At 29.2% G+C, this 16,813-nt stretch overlaps 2 protein-coding genes across 3 annotated transcripts in view; one reads left to right on the forward strand and one right to left on the reverse strand.

Annotated features, from left to right (window-relative positions):
- Window positions 1-4,363, reverse strand: part of LOC129985277 (ankycorbin-like) — a 93,858-nt gene extending 89,495 nt beyond the window's left edge. For both annotated transcript variants that reach the window (XM_056095248.1, XM_056095247.1), the window contains exon 1: window positions 4,239-4,363. The gene's annotated coding sequence lies outside the window, so the exon portion shown is untranslated. The remainder of the gene's footprint in view (window positions 1-4,238) is intronic.
- Window positions 4,364-12,342: 7,979 nt separating this feature from the next.
- On the forward strand, window positions 12,343-16,560 carry LOC129984783 (uncharacterized). The gene is made up of 2 exons (XM_056094740.1): window positions 12,343-13,464; window positions 16,360-16,560. The coding sequence occupies exons 1-2, from the start codon at window positions 12,669-12,671 to the stop codon at window positions 16,440-16,442; spliced, it is 879 nt and encodes a 292-aa protein (XP_055950715.1). The 5' UTR covers window positions 12,343-12,668; the 3' UTR covers window positions 16,443-16,560.
- Window positions 16,561-16,813: the final 253 nt, after the last annotated feature.

Raw genomic sequence — 16,813 nt, forward strand, 5'->3', positions numbered from 1 at the left:
GGAATATTTAAACTCTTTACTTAATTCTGTCTAAATAAAGTTATAAATAAAAATAAGAGCCCTTTTATTATTTCAGAATCTTTTACAATGGAACAAATTAATTTATCTATACGTACAAATTTATCTATATGTCATCTTATTACATAATCAAACACTATAAATACTTCCCTTGATTAGATTGGAATTTCATATGATATTTAGAGGTCTAAGTGAATTAATTGTAAAACTGAAAAATATTGTTTCATATGGATTGATTATAGTCATTATAAGTCATGAAATCACGTAGGTTAATTGTATAGGCGACATAGAAATTACATCAAATAATTTCATGGTTTCATGGTTTATATTATCATATATAGATTTTAATAAATTTGCTGTTGTTATTCAACTTATGCAACCATCTGTTCGTCCAACATATTGATGATATTAATTTAGTCCTATTAGCGAAATATGACGAATGAAAACTTATCACAATGAAAGAACGTTTTATTTTAAATTATATGCACAGAATCGGTTCAGTTATTGAATCTGTGACAGAGATAGTTACACGATATACATGTATGTTGAAACAGAGGACGGTGTGTAATTGATTCCATATATCGGATTTATCCGCTCTCATACAAAATAAAAGGTGACGAAATCAGAGCAATAGTTGGGGTTAAGGGATTGATCTTTTGGTTCCCCCTAATTATTTTAAATATATAGATACTTTTGGATAAAATTAAATTCTTTCTGAAATAATATTTGGCCTACTCATAAGATTTCCATATAAAGCTTAATAATATTTATATATATATATAAGTATCGATTTAAAATAGTCCAAAATTTTAAAACCAAGCCATCATTTTTTTTCTCTCTAGTATTCAAAATATACTAAGAAAATGTATTGTAACCATAAAACAAAGTTAAGCACTGGATTTTGATGAATCTCCGTATTTTAGCTAAATCTATTACCTTGAATTCAATAAATAAATAAAATGGAAAGAAATTGTAATTAGGATTATCTGTCTGTGAACATCACTATTCAAAATCACAACGAGCTAAACAAATGAAATATGGTCCTTATACGAAAAGCATAAGTCTGCAACATATTTTTACAAAATCAGCGAGAGAGTGCCGGTTTATTTATGTAAGTATGAGCATAATTCAAAAATTGCTTCATAAATAAAATTTGCTTTTTGTTTCATTAATTAAAATGTTGATTTTTTATCAAATTTTAGACTAAATCCGCCAACTTGTTGCAGTTCTTTGAATACGATAACTCAAAAACCCAGCGAATTAGATAATGGAATTTATATAAAGTTGTCCATGACAAATTTTAACTGATTGGATGAAAGATTCAAAATGAATACAATATTGCTATACATGGACGCTGAAGAAAAAAAAGAGTTATTTTAAAGTATAAGAAATTCTAGGACAGAACACCATTGCTGTTTGGGAAAATACAAGCAAGCAAAAAATTTCATATTTCCTCAGCTGTGAAAAAATGGCCCAAAGATGAATGAATGACTCAGAATGACGAATTATTTGAAATAGTAACTGGTTGTGATTATCTTCCAGTAGTTTATATGTATACGTAAACGTGTTTTAGCAGTTGCGTGGCCGAACAGAAGAAACTTTTGAAATTTTAAAACCTTACTTTATTTCACCATGGGGGGGGCATAATTTAGACACAAAGAATAAGTAGTAAGAAATATGTCAATCTACATTTCGACACAGGAGCAGAAAAGAGCAGAATTTTTTCCTTCAGTGGTTTTTACTATGAAATTATGATAGGGATTTCTTTGACACGTGTCGATTTAGGAAAGAGAATTTTAGGTAATTTAAAGAATGTTGTAAACATTAAAGATTTTTATCCCTTTGTTCTGAGCTTGAAAACCTACTGAATTCAGCAGTTGTACAGAGGGAGTGCAGAATTAATTAAATAAAAAAGTAGAAATTGTATCAGGAAATAAGAGACTATTTTAGAATGAAGTTAATAAGTGTGAAATTAAGCTAAAAATTAGGAAATTATTAAGATTTAGATTAAGAGATACTATTAAATATATAACACTGATCAAAATCTTTATGTTCATTTTTTAGAATACATTTTTAGTTTTGTAAAGGATGAAAGGCATTTTCTGTGCGTTCTTTAAATAATGCTAAACTTGTTAGTTTCAGTCACTTATTTGTAAGGTTTTCTATTGACATTTGGTCGAAAGCGGCATTTGGATTCTTACAGAATTTAAAAAAATTGTATGCTTGTATATAATCTTTTCACATTATTATAAAACTAGTAAATATACTAAAGCAGATTTTACCATTCGTTATTTCTCGAAAGATGATTTCGAATTTCATTAATTCATCTAACTAATTTTTAATGTACAGAGTATCCTACAAGGTATGCAGCGTCTATTATTTACAGATTCAGATAGAGCACGTCAAGACGAGTATTTTGATGTATTTGCAACAGTCTAAACAGGTTATGACGCTATATTCGAGGAACCCACACATTATGCATCAAAATACACGTTTGACGAGTTCAATCCGAATTTATAAATATTAGACGCTGCATACTTTGTGGGACAACCTGTATATTTAAATAAATAGAAGAATCTTGGAAATTTTCTTTAGTACTTAGTATGAATTGTAACTTTGAGAAACAATAAATGGAAAAAACCATTAAGTAAAACGTCATAATTAAGACTACAGCAAGAGATATTTGATTTCTGCTATATAACATTTGGTTGTGAGGCTTCGATGTGGATGTTCAGATTTCAAATGCTTTAAACGACGTCATGACTCACTATTCGTTAAAATAATAAGATAAAGTTATGTAGCAACAACGCGTATATTTATGAAAGCAATTTGCATATAACGACGTACTTAAAATTCTTTGTAGAATGCTATTTATTTTTAAATCAGCAAAATCACGCTATATTGCATGTGCACATGACATATCTTCCAAACTTAAAACTTTATTGACAAGAGCACTTTAATGATAATATTAAGCATCAATTACTAAAATATCTTGGTAAATTTAAGAAAAAAATTAATTTTTTTCTATCAAATATAGCGTCATATTTAAAATTTATATTAATTAAATTGATTAGTGACTTTTATTTAAACTCAAATATCTAAAAATTGTTCTATCATACTCCTAAAAGCTGACAATATAAATCAAGTTTTGAGTCCTCGTCATCTAAATAAAATAATTATAAACTTATTTAACAGTTTACCTAAAGAAAGAAGGTTTCTTTTTTATCTTTACTTTTTAGAAATACTGAATGCTAAATCAATTATAATATATGCTATTTTTTGGAAATTATTATTTTCCTAACAATTTAAAAATGCTCAAGCAAAATATATTTTAAGTAGATTAATAAGATTTTTTTTAATGTTTAAACAAATCATAATAAAATAAAACTCTTATTAAAATTTTAAATATTCAGTTCGGGATTAATATATTTAAACATATCAGTTTGAAAGAAAACAGACTATTTTATTAAATTGAAGTATTTCCATTTTTTCAACAATTATTATGATTCTTATAAATTTATATTTAATAATCCTAACTCAGATTTCGTTTCTATCTTCGTTTAATTCTTTCCTTTTCTTATGAAAAGTCTCAATTAAAATTTTCAGCAGAAATTTTATTTTTATATTCAGACAAAATACAATAACATTCAAACTTTCAACCATTAATTTAACTTTTTGTAAACATTGAAGATTTTTAGGAAAACACAGGCGGCATTTCAAAAAAGAAATAATTTCAGATGTTAAAATGTAAACAAATATTCGAATATATTTTTATAACTTTGTTTCGCTTTTTGTTTCTAATGAGATGCTTGTCATGTAAATCATAAATTTTAACAAGAAACTTACAAATAATATAAACAATTAGAAAATTTTCTGAATAGGAACTAAGTCGATTAAGGATTATTTCAATATTCTGCATTCAAATCTTCTCAAAATAATATAGAACTTTTCTTTCTTCTATACCAAGCAAATATTGTCACAATCATACTATCATTGATATATTCTTTTAATAATATAAAATTTTGCTTGGGATAAATAAACAAAGAAAATTATCGACGATTGTTTTATCATTTGAAATCTCAAAATAAGATCAAGAAATCTCATTCATTTTTTTCCTTCAAACACTTACGTTAAATCAAAATAAAATTTCAAAAATACTTTTTCCTATTTTTAACTCTTATTTCTTACTGAATGGATATTTCTATAAATAAAAATCATACCTATTTTATGCAGTCCAACGGCGGTGCCCTGCACTTTGTTGCAAATGCATCAAAAGAGCGAGGGTGTCTGTTCTTTTCTTTATTTCAAGTTCCAAGTCACTAACCATTCGAACATTGCCTTCATCTCTGAAAAGCACATTGAAGTGTGAGGTTCTGGCCACTTATTTCAAGTTAATGTTTTTAGGTAACCAACGGCAACCAATAAATGAAAAAAATAAACTGTTTCCGACAGCAGGTGGCGTTGTGGCAGGTGGTTGAGTATTATTTTTTTTATTTGCACATTGTTTCGAATGCTTCCTTTTTATACAGTGAAAATGTGGATACAACACGATATTCTTATGGATGGACAGCGGAAAGTGCGTGTGTACGAAGTGTCACACTGCCCTATATTGCGATGAGAAATGTCGTTGTTGAAAGCTTCCGATCGTTAATGCTGTTGTCACAGAATACCATATAAGCAGAAAACGAAATTATTTTCTTTTTGGGATGTTTTGATTTCATGTTTGGAGTACCAAGAAAAGGAAAAAAAGATTTTTTCAAAAAAAAAAAAAAAAAATGTTCTACATAGTAATTTATTTTTTTTAGAACATAATATTTTATAACTTTTTCCATGAATTATAGTTCGCATTTTTAAAGCAGAAACATGATAAATAAAATATTAGTTATAAGCAAAATATAACAGTTTTATTTAGGAGAAACATATTCTAGACCAGTTTCAGAGTATTCAGCGCCCTTTGCAAACTTATTATGCCCCCCTTGCATATATTATATGTTAGTACATATGTTTAACCCTCAACAGGATCAAAATATATAAATATTTTTTTTTTTGTGTAATGTATATTTAAAATGCAGGAGATAAAAATTCATATGGGATTAAAATGATTTATGGCACATTGTTATTTCATGGTACTCAAGTTTGCTATATTCCATGAAATGTGCATGTTTAATTCGTTGAAATTCGTTTTCTTTGTCCATTTGCTTTCTTTTTAATTGTGTGTCAATTATTCGCATTCATATAAAGCGCGCATATTTTTAAACTTAGTATTAGAAAACGGTGTCCCTACAAGCTCGGCGCTTTATGCCACGGCATAAGCAGCATACCCCTAAAGCACTTCAATAAATATTTATAGTAATATCGTTTAGTTCATTTGATTGAACTAATAAATTAATAAAATGCAGTTTTATCAGTAATATCTTTTAAAAGAAAAACAATATGATAAATTCGCCGACGTCCTGGCATAGGGGTAGCGCGTCTTCCCCATGATCTGGGCGTCCTGGATTCGAGTCCCGGTTTGGGCATGGTTGTTATTCCTGTTCTATCTGTGAGATGTATGAATGTGTCTTCCTGTAAAAAGGGGTTGTGCAAGCGAATAAGTGATGAATGAGTAGTCAAGTCGTACTCTTGGCCCAAGTTGGTTCTACGATGAAAACAAGAGGATAAGAGAGGAGGGAAACAAGAGGAGAGAAAACAAGATATTTGCTCTGAAATAGGACTTTCACCTACCACTTGTAACTTGAAACTTACATTTTTAATTTGCACGAGCAGTAATTTATAGTAGATTAATTCTATTCCCTTAGGCTGAAATCGGCTGCCTTCGAACAGCGGGCTTGACCGTGGCAAGTGCCATAAGAAACAACACAACATATGATAAATTCGCTAACAAGCTATCTCTCTATATGAAAATGAATATCTGTATACGGTTCTACAATTTTTGTCCAATCTTAATAAAATAGGGTAAGCATGAAGACTGAAAACCCACTGTCAGCTTTTCAAAACTCAAAAATTAATTAAAAATTAAGTAAATTTATAATTATTTTTTACGGAAATATTATCTTACCAAAATGATTTTTACATTATTTTAAAACTCCAAACATTACCTTTTTGAAAATACCAATTTTATTCCTCTGCAATTATTTCTATAGTTTTAATAAGTTTTTTAATTTGATATACTATCCGCAACAATGTGTCTATTGTTATTATGAAATTCGCATTAATTTTATCATTCCACGAAATGATTCAACCGAATGCTTTTGCCAGTGTTAAAATTAAGAGAAAAAAGTTGATTTCTTTTAATATTTGCTCTGAAATAGGACTTTCACCTACCACTTGTAACTTGAAACTTACATTTTTAATTTGCACGAGCAGTAATTTATAGTAGATTAATTCCATTCAATTTATATTTTTCAATTATATCAAATGATAGGCAAAATTTGAATTCACTGCAATAATCTATATTTTCATATTAATAGTTTAACAGCCAGAAAAGTCAATATTCCAGACAAACAAGTTAGTCGCCAAAGCCGGCTAGTATCGAAATAAATTATAAAATTATAGGTCGAAGAACAAAAACGCTAAAGTTCTCAGTCATTTTAGAATGGCATTTTCTCACACTACATAGTATTTCATCAGATTTTTGTAGATCGTCGTCCTGTTTTAAAGTTGCACGAAGGTATTTTTTTGCACCGGCTTTGTGATATTGAATCATGTGATGAGAAAAAACGAATCCTAAGTGGCATGCATTCTTCGAACTTCCACACTGGTGTCACAAATATCACTTCCACTTTTTCATTAGAATTGGTTTTCGAGTGAGTTTTTTCCATCTTAAAACCGGGTCTTTGCAGCCTGTCAACGAGGTTTCAAAAGATAAAAATATTTCGATAGACACACAAAGTTCATAAGGTGACAAAAACATGAAAAATAACCTCCATGTATTACAAGTTAGGGATCTATAAAATACATAATGGATTCCATTTTGATGCATTTAATATAACCAGCTTATATATTAAGGTGTAGTACATCCAGAAAGTTTCTATTGGTTTGCTATTTAATTTGGTTAGGTTACTATACAGTTTAATATAGATTAACCAAGTTCCTCTGGTGACTCTAGATCTCAAGGTGACCTTCTAGGAGCGATTTCACAAGGAAAAAACGAAAACTACAGGACCCAGTCAACTAAAGATCAATTGTTGTGTTTTATAAAATTTGTATCAGTTCCCATTAGACTCATGAGATTCTTTACACAGACTAAAGAAAAGTCACCATTTACGTAATTATTGATCGTATTTATTTTTTGAACATGTGGGAACGAGAGTAATTTCATCTTTTTCGTTATTATATTGTTCGCTTCAGTATCCTGAAACGACCATCTTTCAACGATTTTATCTCACTTAGGGATGAGACGCGGATAGATGAATGCATTTCTGGAATTCAACATTCTTTGACCTTGATTTCTGCCCTATTATTCGTTCAATTTTTTTTACGTATATGTGAGTATTTTTTCGTTTCTGATTGTGTTATCTTATTATAATTCATTCCATTTCAATATTTTATTTAATACATTCCATACAATCCGAGTTTACTTTATGGTTAAATGTAAACATCTCCTCCTTTCAACTACTCTCTCACCCCTATTTTGACGAATTAAACCCATCCTAACGCAGGCGCAAACGCGTGGAGGGTTTTAGAATCCATTGGTAAACAATATACGCATTTTTTTAATTATTATTATAGAATTTATGTCTTTTAGTTATCATTGAGTGTATAGTCTCGTAGATCTCATTTAAAACCTTTCCTTTAAGTATGTTTGAATTACAACAATGAAAGGCCTCAAATCCTGTTGCAATGTCGTATCTAGTTTCGTCAATGACACATAAAAATTTTTAATCTACAATTTTTATCATTTTATAATTATTAATTTGTGATTACTTCACGCATAGCTAATGGTTTCAAAAATTGAAGAGAGACTACATTTGTTAACATCAATGTTTCTCTTTAAATTCAATCTGTGCTCATCATGAATGTGTGCGGGTGTGCGCGCTCTTGCGTGTGCGTGGGTGTGGGTGCGGGTGCGGGTGTCCGTGGGTGTGTGTTAAATTCCTATTATTACTTTAACTTGCGCGAAATATAAAGAAAGTATTGTACCTATCACGTTTGAAATCTAATTCGAAAAATAGATCCTTAGCATTATGTCTCTTCGTCTATCTGAGGCAAAGTTAATTGAAAAACGCTATGGATTAGAAAGACGAAATTTGGTGTATCATTTTTACACAAAATTTGCATATATACTGTCAAATATTGAGTGAAATCCCATCAGAGGAAGTTTGACCAACCATCTTTCCGAAAATAAATTCATACGATAACAACAAAACAAAGAGAATTAGATGGATAAAATTTGGTGCGCAGATTTCATCTAAAAATTGTATATCACTATCAAATTCATTTAGTGGTTAACTTCTTGCCGTTCTCTTTTTTCACCAGAATTTAAACGCTATAACTCAAAAACGCATTAACTCAAATACATTAAATTTGTTAATTGATTTGGTGATTACAATTGTAGTTTCGTGTCAGAGTTTGGTTTCAATTGGCTGAAAACTACCCGTCACAATTCGAATTTTGGGTACCTATTGGTAAATGCCAAGGATTAATCGCCTGCAATTGTATGCTTCTTTATTATTAACCACGCGCGAATTTTTTGGGGAAAGGAATCCTGCTTGCTTTCTAATAAGGGGTTAAATATAGTAATCCGAAGTGGCTTCCACTGAATTCTCTCAGATGGTTTCGTGGAAAATTTAGTACAGTTTTTCTTCTCCTCCATCGTGTGCCCTTCGATCTGGTCAGATAACTTCAGTGTTATAGGCAACACTGGAAGGCTCAGAATAGCATTATATTGTGTAAGTTATCTTATGTCATGCGTTAGGCATTCAGACTTTCATTCATTTTGTCAAGTTCCCTATACCCCAAACATAAACCCGCACACACACGACGAAATTTAGAAGGTAACAGTCGGACTAATTGCAATATTTCGAAAAAATTTTAAGTTAGTAAACTCTTTAATAATTAATTGCAACATCCAATAAAAAGACTTAAATATATTGTACTTACGGCCTTTTTAAAAAAAAATTTTGAATCGCATTATAATTGTTCTTGAAAGGTCAGATTTTCCCTCTTATTTTGCAATGCCCAAAAATATAGAAGAAAGACGATTTCGGTAATTAATATACACATCGCTTCTCGGGTTTTTGGCTATCATGCTATTTAATATTGTTAGGGATTTCACTGCTACTAAATCCGTAAAATCACCAGGTTCGCTTCTAGAGGTGTATTGTGCGAAAACAATCAGCAGGCCTCAGTAGAAAAAAACGACAACGTTTATTATACACGAAAAGACGAATACATAGAGATGACAAATATACACAGCCGAGACGAACACAGGACAGCACATTACAGCAAACAGACAATAGCCCACAAGTAGTAATTCGGTAGTAACAACGACCACAGTAGTACACAAATCGGCCAGACAGAATTCAGCAGGAAATGGAATGGAGAGGTACGATTTCGCCAAACGGTTGAAATTCTCCACTGTCTCCTAGCTTTAGCTGTATCCAATTACCGTTCTCTAATAGTAATAAAGTATATTCTGTGTTGGCAATCTACAGGACAGAGAATTTGTTCTTAAAACTAACAAATTTAGCAGCAGTGGCGGATTGAATCTGAAAATATTGTTTTCTAGGAGACAGTGTGAGCATATTCACATCCACACTGCTATCATTCAGTTTTTATAAAAAGTAGATATAATTTCTTATAAATTTTTTTCGATTCTGCGTGAATTTAAAATGTAACTGCATATGTAGTAAATAGTTTTCATGCTTTAGAAATGCAAACTACTGAATATATTTTCCTCAGAATTTTCTCACAAATATAAAGCATAAAAAAGATTTTTTTAAAGTGAAGGATATAGGATAATTAATGAACCCGTTAATTCTTTATTTTTTTAAACTGTATGGTCATACATAGAACATATTAATATTTTTTTAGGCATGTAATCCCATTTTAATAAAAAATATAGTTAGTGATTGTAAATGTAGAAAACATTTTGTTCATTTGCCTATGAGATGCCACTCGCAATATTTAATTAAATTTTGTATCATTCTTTAAAAATTATAAATAACTGTTGGAAAAAATCAGCTTTCGAAATTTTTAAAAAGTTTTTTGATACTGTCCATAATTGTTTTAATTAATTGTGAAATTATAATTGGTTCGTGCAAATAATAAATAGAATCCTTCTTCCTTAGCTTTCAACAGTGGAAAAAAATCATGCGGCTAAATATTTGATAAAAAAAAATATAAGAAATTTGAATTTTGTCGCAATTATGAAATATGTTGTTAAAAATTATGCAAAAAATACACATTTTTTAAAAATAATTGGCAAAGTTAGGAGAAGAATTGAGCAAGAACTAAATGGGTATCATTAAGCATTTAATTTTCTAAATTTTGAAATGGTGCAAAAATAAGTTTTGTGCAATTATAAAAAAGTGTGATAGAAATCTAAGTGCTCCTGATATCCCCTGACTTACACAGAAGATGCTGTATGTAGGATGAAACTATTTGATATTTTATTTATGAAAGCTAATAAGATGCAGGAAACTTCCTTGAAAAGGGTTCTTTTTTTTTTTTTTTACTCCTTTCACATACACTTCCAGCTAGCTTACATTGTCATTTGTGTAAGAGGCCTGCTTATCATTGGGCAAGCTGGTAACCTAATCAATCCGCCACTGCTTGGCACAAATATATTTTAAAAGTTGAGAATGTGCACTACAGAGTTATTTTTGGAAATTTCATTTAAAATTTTAAATAATTAAAAATTGACCGACTACCAATTTAATTATCATGCACATTTTTCTTGTATTTTGGCAACTTTAAAAAAATATTTTTTCATATAATTTTTGACAATAGATTTCTTCATTGAGCTGATGTTCAAGCCATTTTCACTGTTCTGCCGAATACTTAATCGCGTGATTTTCTTCTGTTGTTATAAACCAAAAAGAATTCTGTTTAATATCTGTGTTATTTATATGAGAAATAACAAAGTTAAACACCATGAAAGCAGATAGATTGTCCTGAAAGTTACATTTTAAATAATTCTGTGATATTTTTCTATTGGGACAGTTCATACATACAATGAACAGAAAAAATAAAATACTATTAAAATAATTCAACTTTTATGTTTGTTACGATCTGATGTACAAAAATAATTTTCTGGAAGAATCGTGAATATAATGTATAAGAGATTTAATTGGAAATAACACAAATAATATTTTCAGCGAACTAGCTGATCTTCAAAGGCAGATAGTTACATTTATATTAAAATAAAAAATAATAATTTTAAATAAAAAATATAAATAAAATATTTTTAAATAATTTTCTTAAATATGTTTGTAAAATATTTTTTCACTTTTATGCTTTAATTGCAAAATTTCAAACTTTTCGTTCTTTCCAGAAACAATATCGCAAAAAATAAAACCCTATATGTGCATTAATTCAGTAAAATTCTTGATTGCAAAGAGTTGAAGAAAATAAGGTAATCCAAAAATATTAATAAAATATCCTAAATCTGATATGGTATTAAGACTAAAAATGAATTGTTAGATAGAAAATAAAAATTCGTGAGATTAAATGGGTTTATTTGTAAATTAATTTTCGAATAATTACCGCAAATTACATGAGGTTTTTTTTATTTTATTTAAGAGTTCTGGCATTGCCTTGGTTACCAGGTTTCGAGATCGCAAAGTTTCCAGGCTCGGCACCAGGGGCTGAATGTCTACTCGTAATGTATCCAAACTTGGAAAAAGGGATGCCAGCTCAGGTTCCGACTTCTTCATCTGTCTGTGATTTAAAATTGTGAATTTCATCCCAAAGTTATCTTTGTGTTTCTTGGAAAAAAATGTTAATGTAACAAAATTAAAATTAAGAATCATTAGTTATGTCATTGTTCATATTATTATTATTATTTTGGTTAAAATCATCTTTTAGAGAGCAGAATATTTGAATGAATTCAGATGAAAATACTTTTAATGATGAATTAATGCATGGAATTTTTAAAAGAAAGGAAAGAAACTTCACTCTATCTGTAAAGGCCAAAAATTTTAAATACAGTTTTATTCGTATCTTCATTTTATCTAATTACATTGTCTTCTCTATCTCGTGTTATCAGCTAAATTTTTATAGTAACAATTGACGTAATTAATTCGTAAACAGTAAAAGAGTTTATGTTCCTTTTTTCATTTTGAAGGCATAACATTCAAAGAAGAAGGAAGAGGTTTTGTTTTCGCTTCGTACAGTTCTTGATAGAGTAGAGGTTAGTAGCAAGTTGAATGTATCCGTGAAGGATTTAAGTGTAAGTTAATTTATAGCTCCAATTTAAGGATTAGAATTTTCTTATTTCTACTTTTTAATTACCGTTCAATCTATTTTGAAATCTATCTTTGAAATCTGACTGAAATCTATATTGTGAATTAAGTTAAAAGGAAACTTCTGGTGTACATTTTCCTCTCCATTAACATGGTATATGCGACTTCCGTGGCAGAAATCTTCCATACATTTTATGAATAATCCTTCTCGATAATAATTTAATTTACATCGTCTTTATATAAATGGATGCATTGATAAATAAACGCAAATCACTGAGATTTTCATTTTTATTGAAAGCAAAAAGACTGGAACAATATTTAACGACTGATGCGAAGAATGCCGATAATTTGCAAGCGCTCAGTTCTCAGCTCGCTTATGCCTATTCTCGTTTGGAACAAGTTCAAACAAGAATTTCAAACTTTCTTCTGGAAGAAAAAGAATCTGTTGCTCAATATGCTGAAGATTTCAAATCAACTGAAAAATACCGAGATATGTATATTGAACTAAACTCTAAAGTGGAAAATTATTTAGCAAGCAGTGCAAATTCTACTTGTGGACAAAAGACATTTTCGTTTTCATTAGCAGCAAAAAATTTAGAACAACATTTGGAGATTATTACAAAGAATTCAGACAAATTAAGTTCCTTAACATCTCAACTTGATGACAAGTTTTATCGTCTGGGTGAAATTCAGAGTCAAATTAAGATGCTACTTTCAGAAGAAAATGACTCTGTTGTTGACCACTCCGAAAAATCTGAATACTCCGAACAGTTGAGATTTGAAAGAGATATTTTGTTGTACCAAATTTACTTTAGAGATATGTTTTTCGTATTCATATTTTTGCTGATAAAAACTGGTCTTTCCCGACAAGATTTCACTGATTTGAAAACTTTCTATGAGTTGATAGAGTCCAAGCTAGGGACCTTCAAAAATTGGGACGTATTTGAAGAGAAATTTGATTCATTAGAGCAAGATGTGGATTTATACCTGAAAAAAAATATGCTACAAGCTTGGAATGAAATTTGTGATGCCATTGATGGTAAGATAATATTAAACCTCCTAATCCTTTTATCATCATCATCGTCGTAATTATTACTATTATAATCATCATTATTATTATTTTGCATAACAAAATAGAATCGGAGAAAATGTCCAATTTATGACATAAAAATTTTGAGAGAGCTAGCAGAATGCATTTAACATAAATTAAGGCATAAAATTAGTTTTTACAAACTATCATGTAAAATGAAATCATGCTTATTATTTAAAGTATATAGATAACTGTTTTCAATATTATGTAGTAATATTGAAATTATCTTTACAAAATTTAAGTTATTACTTTTAAATAAATTTATATTAGTAATACATTTTTAATAATCAAGGGTTTTGTATAAAAAGTCCTATCATACGTCTATTCATTTGCATGTCGTTTTACATTTTTCCTAGGCAGGCATACAAATAAATGGAGCCCCGCAGTATTTGATTGAATTAAACATAACACCAAATTAAGTTTAAATGGGATATTGTGATTTTTCTGTTATATTTACATCAGATTAGAGTGTATTAAGAATCCTTTGGAAGCTTTTTTTTCCTTCTTTGTCTTAAAGATAAGACCATTTTGAAAAAGTCATTTCTTCGTTATCGTTTATAAGTTTTTGTTTATTTACAAATTCAAAATTTTATTTATATATAAACTTTCTTTTTTGATAATTTGGCTCCAATTACAATAGAGTTTGTGAGGATCACTAAAAATGATTTATACAAAAATTCGAATTAAGCAAACTGAGTTCAAAAGTGAGTACAGAAGAGAAAGGAACAATTTTGATGTCAAAACGGGGAGTTAAGACATTTTTGACAGTAAACAGTTTTATTATAAATAATACATAAACAATAAATATTTTAGCAAATTAACTAATGATAATTAAAAAACTATAATTTTAAGAATAATAATTTCGCTAAATAAGTTGCAAATTGTTTCAAAATACAATATGCAGCATTTAAAATATTAAATTATGCAATAAATTTTTAAATAAATAACACAGTTCACATCTAAAGTATACGAAGTCTTTTTTTAAGAACAAAAAATACGAGAAATTTTTACTTTTTAATTGAATAGGAATTTTGTTACTTTTTAATTGAACTTTGGAATGGATAAGGCATTTAAAAATCATTCTCAGAGGCCAATTATAAAGCTACTTAACTTATGAATCTAAAATGTAATTAAAAAAAGAAGATTTTGTTTACAATTTTTCTATAAACTTGGAATCAACCAAAATTAATTCGAATTATGGCATCATATTATAAAATTAATGATAATATAATGTTAATAGAAAATGCAAGTTCCATTTAAAAATTCAGCCTCTTCAGAAGTTGAAATCGCAGGTAAATTATTATGTCAACTTCCACCATGATCCTATTATCGAAATATACTTTTATCGACATCAGTAACTGATAACAAATCGATATCTCTTTATCATATCTTACTATGCATTACATCGTACTTCTTCACACGTGTTATGGACAATCGGCTTAAAATTAGCTCTAAAGTTGATAAAACGATGCATTTGAATGAATTGATTGGAATAAACATAAAAAAATGATAGCATGAGATACCAATAAGTCACGAATCGACTTCGAGGAATATGTGCAGGTTCATAAGTAAGGATTATAAATATTCGAATAAACATTTTAATTATTATAAATATGTATATACTATACACATAATATTCAATATGCGAAATTCAGGCATTCTACAGAATTCCTCAGCAAAATAATGAATAATCTGTATTTAGCATTTTACTCAAAATTTTCCACAAAATGTTTAAAACAATATATTTTATATTTTTCACAATATGTCATAGAGTTCGACATAAAATCGCTAAATTCAGATTTCGTTTCTATTAAACTATGACGATACGACAATTAAAATTGCACGTATTTTTAAAACATCAGTTATGAATGTCTTTTTACATATAGTATGTATTCCAATTGAAAACTAAATGTTGGATCTCAGGATCGAATCACCATTTGGCATAAAGGTAGTGTGAAAATAATCATTGCAGTTGCTTACAGAGCCGAAAACATTTTGGATATTTTACGGATTTTGTGAATGTTTAATTCAACAGTACTAAGTATTCACTTAACGAACCGAACGGAAGTGCATCCCGTCTGTCCAGACAGTGATCATGTGCATTTTTGATTTGATCTCATAGTAATAAGATTAATTTAAAAGAAATAGAGTCGGGAGTCAGATTCATATGGAAGCAACAGCTGAACAAGTAACAGTTTATGTGTCTTATTTCACAAGACATTCTGCTGAATATAATGTACAGTTGAGCATTCCTTATTTAAAATACCTCTACAAGGTTATTATTATTTCTGGTATGAAAGTTTTATGTTGTTTCCTCCTCCATATGAGTCGAAACAACCTACAATTCTGCAGAGACAGAATTTCTTTCTTTTTGAAAACGGACAATCAACGGTCTTCTTTCTTCAAAATTCAGTTTAAATTTTTTGAGTCTTATAACACTGATTCATAGAATTTGAAGTCCCCCAAATGTCTCAAATTTCCGCATAGCAGCTGGTATGAAGTTAACATGTTGATTTAAAATGAAAATTCATAAACAAGGCTCTATGAATATTTATAGTTTTTATTCCAGAAACTACATAATGTCACAAGAAAACAACAGTTTACACGTAACAATCTCCTGATTTTTTATCTCCGTGAATGTTTTTTTTTTCATCTTTTATTAAATTGTAGATAAAATTTAATTTTCCCTAAATGAATGAATACGATTATAATTAGCACTGGATAAGGAAACTAAAATTATGGACACTCTGTATTTTTATTCAATAAAATTGTTTATTATTTTGCATTGTATGCGTGTAAATATCAAAATATTGTTGTTCTAAAAATGTTTTATTCTATTTTCAGATAAAATCTGGTTCTTGAATATTTTTATGCATTTCTCGGTTAATATTCTAATTCTACATACTTCCGTCAAAGATTTAATTTAATGTTTGTCATGATTGATAATTGGATGGAACTGTTGACATTGCCAATTTGTTATCAATCGACATATCTCGATTCTTATCCGCTAATGCACTGGGTGTTGCCTAGGAAAAACTTTTCCAAAGTAACTAATGAATACCGATCAATATCATTATCCTATACCTATCATTTGTTTTTTATTTAACTACGATGATAGAAAGAAGAATGCTCACGATCATTCAGAAGTAGGTGACACACTTCTGAAGTATTGATGTGACCTGCTGACCACTGAGATCACTCGTTGAAACATTTTGGACTTTTGAGGAAAGCCAATGAATGATTTCCCTTCGTGCTGATATTGTACCAAGGATGAAATGAAAAATTCATGATTTGAGTA

The sequence above is a fragment of the Argiope bruennichi genome, chromosome 9 (genome assembly GCF_947563725.1).
Source record: "Argiope bruennichi chromosome 9, qqArgBrue1.1, whole genome shotgun sequence".
Classification (NCBI taxonomy): Eukaryota; Metazoa; Arthropoda; class Arachnida; order Araneae; family Araneidae; genus Argiope; species Argiope bruennichi.